At 51.7% G+C, this 7,812-nt stretch overlaps 1 protein-coding gene across 3 annotated transcripts; it reads left to right on the top strand.

The window, feature by feature from the left end:
- Positions 1-604: 604 nt before the first annotated feature.
- LOC123416014 (protein IQ-domain 26-like) lies at positions 605-3,726 on the top strand. 3 transcript variants are annotated; one of them, XM_045106772.1, is made up of 4 exons: positions 605-1,051; positions 1,807-2,084; positions 2,581-2,754; positions 2,876-3,726. In XM_045106772.1, exons 2-4 carry the CDS (start codon positions 1,827-1,829, stop codon positions 3,470-3,472), a joined length of 1,029 nt encoding a protein of 342 aa, XP_044962707.1. In that variant the 5' UTR covers positions 605-1,051; positions 1,807-1,826; the 3' UTR covers positions 3,473-3,726. The 3 variants fall into 3 exon arrangements, with proteins under 3 accessions (XP_044962707.1, XP_044962706.1, XP_044962709.1); XM_045106771.1 differs by lacking the exon at positions 605-1,051 and adding an exon at positions 1,058-1,706; XM_045106774.1 differs by lacking the exon at positions 605-1,051 and adding an exon at positions 1,392-1,445.
- The last annotated feature ends 4,086 nt before the right edge of the window (positions 3,727-7,812 follow it).

The raw sequence follows: 7,812 nt of genomic DNA on the forward strand, positions 1-7,812 counted from the left end.
TTGGATGTCTAAGGTGGTGTTTGTTTTCAAGGAACTAAACTTTTTTAAGTCCGATTAAAAAAATAATCTCTCCAGTAAAGTGTTTTTAGTCCCTTAAAAAAAGTCCCTCTTGTTTGATTATGGGGGTGTTTGTTTTCAGGGACTTTTTGATGTAGGGACTAAAAAAAGTCCGTTTTAGTCCCATGTTAAACAAACAGGATGGACTTTTAGGGACTAAGATGGGGTATTTGAGATTAAAGGAAGAAGTCTCTATGGAAGGGTAGGGACTAGGGACTTTTAGAAACAAACGGGTAGGGACTAGAGACTTTTTAGTTGGGACTTAAAAAAATCCTAGGACTTCTGAAACAAACAGGGCCTATATAGAGACTAAAAATATTTTTTTTAGTCTAGTCTCTGTAAACAAACAAGGCCTAAAAGTGTGTGCACCGTTCGTTCGTCCGGGATATTTACTTGCGTTTTAGTGTCTGGCGATGGAGACGCGTTTATGGTTTCGCTGCACGGATCGTGTTGGTTAATACTCCAGTAGAGAGGAGTAATCCATAGCCGACGATGGTCCACGCGCGTATACAACCCCCGTGCCCCCCTTTGAACAGAGCCATATATAGCTCCGGACGAGCCAAGGCGACAGTGAAAGGAAGGAAGCAGCCCAAAACATAAATTTGACCGGATCGGTGCACGTACCACGAGCAGTACCGCCGGCAGCGTACCGGCGAGAGAGAGCACCACCGGCGTCACACCCCCGAGAGAGAGGGAAGTGGGAACCGGGGAACCAGCTAAAGCCCTCTCGGTACCAGCGCAGGGCGCCGGGCACCAGGCGATACGGCTCCACGATCTCGTCTCGTCCCGTGCACCCGCCCGTCCTATCACCAGCCAAGCCCCGCCGGAAATATAATCATTCGCAGGATCGGGATCTTGGCGTCACCTCTTGGCCACACCCGCCCCTCCAAAAGCCGCGCCAGCCCGCAGCGAGAGGGGGGCCGCGCCCCAGCCGGGACGACGACGGCGACGACCCGCGCCGCAGCGGCGGACGAGGTTTTTGAGGCGAGGCGAGGTGAGATGCCACCATGATTGCCGGCTCCAGTTTTTCTTCCATCCTCCCGCGTCCATCGTCGCCCCCGTTCGTTTCCTCTCGCGTCTCGTTTTGCTCGTGGCGTCGTGTGCGTGCCCTTGCTTTGTTGCCTTGCGCTCGGCCTCATCGTAGACAGGCCGGGGGAATCTTTTTACGCCCCTACCTCAGGTCACAGGCAGGCAGGCGAGGTGAGTGTGAAACTGAGAACGCAAACACGCGTCCGTTCCTTTCTCCTCCTCCTACCTTCCCCGCCGCTGCGCCTCTCTCTTCCTTCGCTGCCGCTGTTTTTCCACTGTTGGTTCGTTGGGGTGGGGTGGGTGGGTTTGCCTGAAAAGATCGTCCGGGGAAAAGGTTTCCTCTTCCGGGCTTCACGTAGGTGAGCATCGGCTTCTTCCTTTCACTGATCCAAGTCCAACTGCGACCTCCACCCACCAACCAACTCCGCTGCTGCCGCTCTCTTTGGCGCTACGCCGCTGGCTCTTTTCTGCTTCGTCCTAGTTCGCTTTCCTCCTCTGCTCCCATGTTTCCTCGCCGCGCGCCTCTCTAAAGGTTTCGTTTCGCCGGCGCCAGAAACCAAAAGGAGTGCCGTTTTCTGGGGTTGAGCGAGGCCTTTTGGCTTTCTCGTCCCCGCAGGCAGGTCGACGCCATGGCATCCTTTCTTTTCCTCTCTTCTTGCAGTTCGTGGTTCCTTTCTGTGGTTTCCTTGCTGAATCCTGACGTGCCTGTTCTTCGCGCAGGTAGGGCTGGTCGTCACGCCATGGGGCGCGCCATGAGGTGGCTCAAGAAGGTGCTCACCGGCGGCAAGAAGGAAGGGAGCAAGGACCAGAGCACCGCGGCGCCGCCGATCGAGAGGAGGAGGTGGAGCTTCGCCAAGGCGAGGAGCAGCGTCGCCGACGCCAGCCGGAGGCCTTCCGTCACCGCCGTCGTCGCCGGCGAGCTCTCCCAGTCGAGGCCGTGCGGCTGCGGCGAGGCGGGCGCGGCCGTCTTGATCCAGAAGGCCTTCAGAGGCTACCTGGTACGACCACGCTGTCCATGCTTCATTTCATTGCTTCTCTCAAACAAAAAGATGAGACTGAATTTTGCGATGAACGTTTGAAGATTTACTAGGCGACTTTCTAGCATTTCATTTCATTTGTACTACACTTGTTACAGTTATAATTAAGCAGCCAAGGGTGGGTGGATGAATAGGTGAAGGGGATATTGGTAGATTCCTCTGCATTTGCATTGGGCAGGAGATTTGACTTCACTGTAGGATTACGTGCCGTTGCGATGGCTGCTGTCTTTTCCTTTGGCCGAGTCGTTAGCAACTGCTCATTGTTTAATCTGCTGCTGCTTGCTACTGCTGCTTAGGATATGTTTATTCCCACGGCTCTGCACGTCGTGACACAAGCCTAGTCGGTGTAGTCGTCATCCATCACACTTATTATTAAACCTATGATTCTAGTACTAAAGAACTGCTCTCTGATGGAGTAAAGTGTAATAAGGATTTGAAATTTGTACCGCGACCGCAGGCCAGGAAGGCTCTCCGCGCTCTGAAATCGCTGGTGAAGCTGCAAGCCCTGGTGCGCGGCTACCTGGTGAGGAAGCAGGCGGCCACGACGCTGCACCGGCTGCAGGCGCTCATGAGGCTGCAGGCCTCCTCGCACGCCCTCAAGAACCTCTCGTCCCGGAGGTCCATCGAGCAGGTGAGGATTCCATTTTCACCGTGCGTGCATGCATGCATGCTTCTTCTTCGGTTGGCTTGGGTCACATTCGGTCGGATGAAGCTGATGAATCGGACGTTTTTTTGTTGTTGTTGTTGCGTAGGAGCGGAAGGCGTCGCTGCCGGTGGCGCACCGCCGGCGGCTGTCGGAGGGGGGTGCCGGGGACGCCGGGTTCGACCGCAGCCCTCGGATCGTGGAGATGGACACGTGCCAGCTGCGTTGCCGGTCGTCCCGGATCGCTGGCCGGTACGCGGCCGACCCGCAGGCGCCGCCGCCGTCGTCGCCGCTCGCCTACTTGTGCAAGCCGCCGTCGCGCCTGCAGCTGCGGGAGCTGGAGCCGCGGCAGCCCAAGACGACCCAGAACACGCCCCGCCTCCCGGCCGTCGTGCCCAGCGGCTCGCCGGCGAAAGGCCGGCCGTCGTGCGGCGGCGGGGGCGGGCGGGAGTCGAGCAGCCCGCGGTACATGGCGGACACGGCCTCCTCCGTGGCGAGGGGGCGGTGCCAGAGCGCGCCGAGGCAGCGGCACGGCCACAATGGCGCCGCTGCGCCGGGCCTGCCGCGCGCCGGGTCGAGGAAGGCGGCGCCGCAGTCGCAGGACAGCTTCAGCTTCAAGAGCTCGGAGGCCACCAGCCGCGTGGAGGACTACTCCGAGATGAGCGACGAGGTCACCAGAGACTACTACCTCGACCAGCTCTGGTGATCGTCCGGTCGCCCACTTGATTAGGGGAAGGAGCCTTTAACATCATCATGGGTACATATCAGTAGTAGCAGCAGTCTTTAGGATTAACATCGAAATGCTTGGTAGTTCATGGCACAAAGTATGGTCGTCGTCGTCGTCGTCATCATCCAACATCATCATGGATGATGGGGTAACCGCCATTGTAGCTCGCCGGAGCATGGCAAAGAGAAGGGAATAAAATCCGTTCTGCTCCCCCGAAACCATTTGGGGAAAAACGAGGCAACGAAAGCTCATGAATCCGCAAAACCATTCTCTGCTCTGTTCTGCCGAGATTCAATGCTGATTACTGGAACCATTTGGGAAAAAAGAGGCCGGCTGCAGACCCGGAAGTACTACTACATGACACCGACGTCTACTCCACTAAAAAAACAGAGGGGCATGGATGCTCCAGCCTCGTCTGTTTGGGATAAACGAACAGAAACGGCCGCCTAACAAGCGTGAGCAAACGAAGTAATGTCTGTTTTTAATCCGTTTTAATCCATTTTCTGTTCAATTTTAAGTCATGCTTACTGCTGAACGGACACATGTGCGACGTATGACACGTGCCCATTTTCAATAACATGACCCGCCCGTTGAAGACACATGTACGTAGCTTTTTTAATATCCTTCCTAAGAACAAGTACAATAAGATACAGTCAGCACGCTATAAGAATTAAAATATTATATTTTTGCTGAGTTGAATGAGAGAGAAGAGGAGAAAGAAGGGAAGCGGGCTCTTCGTGATGAGTCAGCTCTAGCACGTGCTCCTAGGTGTTTTGTGAGAATGAAAGGTGGGCCATATATGATAAAAATATTACTCTTTTATAGCTGACTATTGTACAAGCTAGCTAGAAGATGGGCTATAAGACTCCTTATAGCCAGCAGTTGGCTATACTATTAACCATGCTCTAAGCAACACCCCCGCCTAACTCTCCTCTTGGCCTGGCCGTAGCAGCCATTTTTCTCGGCCATGCGCTGTTCGCCATGACCGGTATGCCCCACCCTTCCCCTGCTTGCAATACCTTTCCTCGACGCCCTGACCTGTGACCTGTCCAACCTCGGTCGCCAGATTTCAACACATTTCAACGGATGGATTAGAAGCGGATCCAGCTAGATTTTAGCTCACAACGGTTGCCGGAGTCCGCATTGTATCATGGACTGGATGGGTATTGATCCCCACGGCCCTGCAACGCCCTTGGGGCGCATGCAGGTACCGACTTCGTCTCTAGCCGCTCGGATCTACCCCACTGCCGGTTCATCGATAAATACACCAACAACCATCGTTCGGGCTCAGTGCTGACCCATATGCTCGCCGGCGCATTGATGATGTTTATAAAGTGCGGCGACTATCCATTGAAGGTCGTACGCCGCGTATCTACAACGTCGAAACATCCCAGATGAGTATTTATCAAGTATAAAAATGATGGGTATGTGCTAGTTTAGCTTCGGCTGTGCTTTCGGATTTGACTCGTTTTGCTTATACTCAAGTATTTATCGTGTAGGCTGGATGCAATTTTTTGTTTTGCGAAAAAGAATACATCAATCTACTGATAATGCGTTATTTAATAGATGTTCATGCACTTCTTGCTAGAGTAGAGGCTAGAGGTGAGACTAGATGTGATGAAGCAACGTCTATTTTTTTAGACTCAAAGAAGAAAGAATTATTCAAGATCAAGATTTCGTAGATCAACAACGAATGTATCGAAAAGGCACTAATTCAATTTACAGAAATAGTTATAGAAGTTGAATATTTTCTAAAATGTCTTATAGTTCTTTTTTCTTTGGTTTTGTTATTCTAGTTGAAATTTGGTGATGTACTAATGTATCAAAAAAATCAATGATGAAAGTAATAAAAAATGTTTTGCAAAAGATATGTGCTGATGAGATGCGGTTGAAATGCGTTCACATGTTGACCGTACCGTCACCGCATCCATAAATTCATACGAACGCAATTCCATTATCATCCTAACGGATAGAAAGGGGACAAAATAACAGTCTGTTATAGCAACTCCAACGTGGCGACCCATTCCGTCTGTCGTCATCCGTTGGGTCCGCGTGAACAGAAAAGTCGGTCCAACGCGTCGACCCAAACGGACGCGCGTGCACTTTTCGTACGTGTGCGGACCCATTCCTTACCCAATTTTCTGCCTGATTTGGGTCGGCGCAAACACAAATTGGATGCGGACGACGCGCGCATATTATATCTCCTGGCCCGCCACTCGATGGTACATTGGTCGTTCTCCACCCCTACCGACAGCGTCAACAGCTAGCCCTCGCCTCGCCCCAGCCTGTCGTCGCCGCCGCCTAGTTCCGGTGTCACCTCCCTTACCTCCCGAGCGTCTACCCATGCCGCCAGTCGCATCGCCGTCGGGCCACCGCAGCTTCCCCGACCCCAATCTACCGTCGCCGGTCAGCTTTGTCGTCCACGCCTGCAAGCTGTTCGACAGTTTGCCTCAAGGTACAAATGCATTGTGCCGACGAGTTCTTTTTTCATAATGTTTCGTGCGACTCCTACGATGAGGAGATGCTGCTTGCCGTGCTGGTCCATGACCACCTTAATAGGTAGCGGACGTTGTAGGATGTGATGACTGTTTGTGTGATCATGCACAATATGATCATAGAGGATGAGCGTTCGGAACGTCTTCACGATCAAGGGTTTGATTTCAGGGTGACAATGTGGTGCCTCAGCATGGCAGAGAAGCAGGATCGTTTACACAGTTAATCCAACTTCATCATGAAACACGTGATTAAGAAACTCATATTCAGTTGCAAGATGATTTGGTTGAGCATATGTGCGATCATATTGACAACCAATAGACGTATCGTTTAGACAATTTAATTTTTATTGGGCTTTTAAAACTTTGCTATATTTTATTACGGTTGTGAAAAATACGTAAAATGTTTGTATTTGTTAAAAAACTGTCGGTTAGCCGGCCACGAGGATAAATATGAATACAATCACGTGGATAAATATGGATCGGCGCGTCGAGCGCGCCGCCGACCCAAATCATAAAACGAGTGGACATAAAGCCGGCGGATGATGCAAATGGAAAAAAACGAATAAAATTACTGTGCATTTGAGTTGAACGGTTGAAGTTGCTCTTAAAGATCATGCATTGGAGTTGGCCTAATGAGATGCTACGGACGAGTACCGGCGGCCGCGGATCGTTGCAGTGAAGACAAAGGTTTCTTGTGGTTGCGTGGTACAGCACGCACTAGTAGAGCACTGCGGTTGCAGCGCCACTCAACCGCACCGCTTTATGGATTCGTAGCTTAAATGTTGGCGTTGCCGTGCTTCCGATGCGAAGCATCAGTCGGCAGGCAAAGATTATGAAATGGGCAAGAGGCAGGCGGTACTAGAATAGTACTAGATGGCTTCATCATGTACTGGTTGCTGCCTGTTGATGCTGAGGTACCAGTAGAGAAATTTGGCGAGACTCATCAATGCCGGCGCAATTCTGGACGACCGATCCACGTCCTTTTCGTCCTCAGAATCTCTGCGGTAGTTAAATGTGACCGACGGGATACGGTTCAGGCCGCGCCAGTTGCCCAGCATCGTAGCTTGCCTGAGATGGGGATACCTGCGCCGAATAGCGTTGTTTGGTGGGCATTGCACAAAGGAAAACTTAGGGCATCTCCGGCGCCGAGCTTATAGGGGAGATAAGTCCATGAACACCAACGCGAGAGACAGCCATTCAATGATATTTTGTATATGTTTGTCAGTAAAGGTTAATTTAAAATTCAAATATAGTCCGATCCACAGAACGAGTCGGATCAAACCAACGCAGGATCACATGTTCAATCACAATAAAAAAGGCAAGTATGTTTAGTTTTTACATGCCCAAATCCAAAAAAACATCAATCTCGCACTCTATGCAATTTCCGTCCTGCCGAACCGGCATTCCCGGCCCTTCCTCCCTGATCAAGGTGAGATCGCTGCCTCTTAGGCAGCCTGCGCCCGCACCTCCGTCGCGTCCTTATTATCCGCCGCGATGAGATACTTCAAGTGCTCGCAACACTTCGACACAACCTCTTGGATGGTGTGCTATCGATGGCTGGGGACTTTGATTCACACTTGGGGATGACCGGGTCGGAGTAGAGGCGAAATGTTTGTTTTCATGGAACCAAGCGTGATTGTTGATCCAAAAAATTATGTTATTTTGCTTCGTGTCATGGATCGGATCGAGGTTAGTGGTAAATCATGCCTCACAACAGCTCGTCCGCCCGCATGTTGCACCTTTCTGATCTACCGTTCTTCTTTGGAATCCCGACAGTATCATCCAGATCATTGTCCTCCTCCTCCTACTGCTGATGCTGCTGTA

The sequence above is a fragment of the Hordeum vulgare genome, chromosome 1H (assembly GCF_904849725.1).
Source record: "Hordeum vulgare subsp. vulgare chromosome 1H, MorexV3_pseudomolecules_assembly, whole genome shotgun sequence".
Classification (NCBI taxonomy): Eukaryota; Viridiplantae; Streptophyta; class Magnoliopsida; order Poales; family Poaceae; genus Hordeum; species Hordeum vulgare.

Bases quoted from the DNA above. Each gene is read 5' to 3' on its own strand.
- LOC123416014 (XM_045106772.1), top strand. From the start codon at position 1,827: ATGGGGCGCGCCATGAGGTGGCTCAAGAAGGTGCTCACCGGCGGCAAG. The intron at 2,085-2,580 runs GTACGACCACGC...CCGCGACCGCAG, and splicing joins AGGCCTTCAGAGGCTACCTG to GCCAGGAAGGCTCTCCGCGC. The intron at 2,755-2,875 runs GTGAGGATTCCA...GTTGTTGCGTAG, and splicing joins CCCGGAGGTCCATCGAGCAG to GAGCGGAAGGCGTCGCTGCC.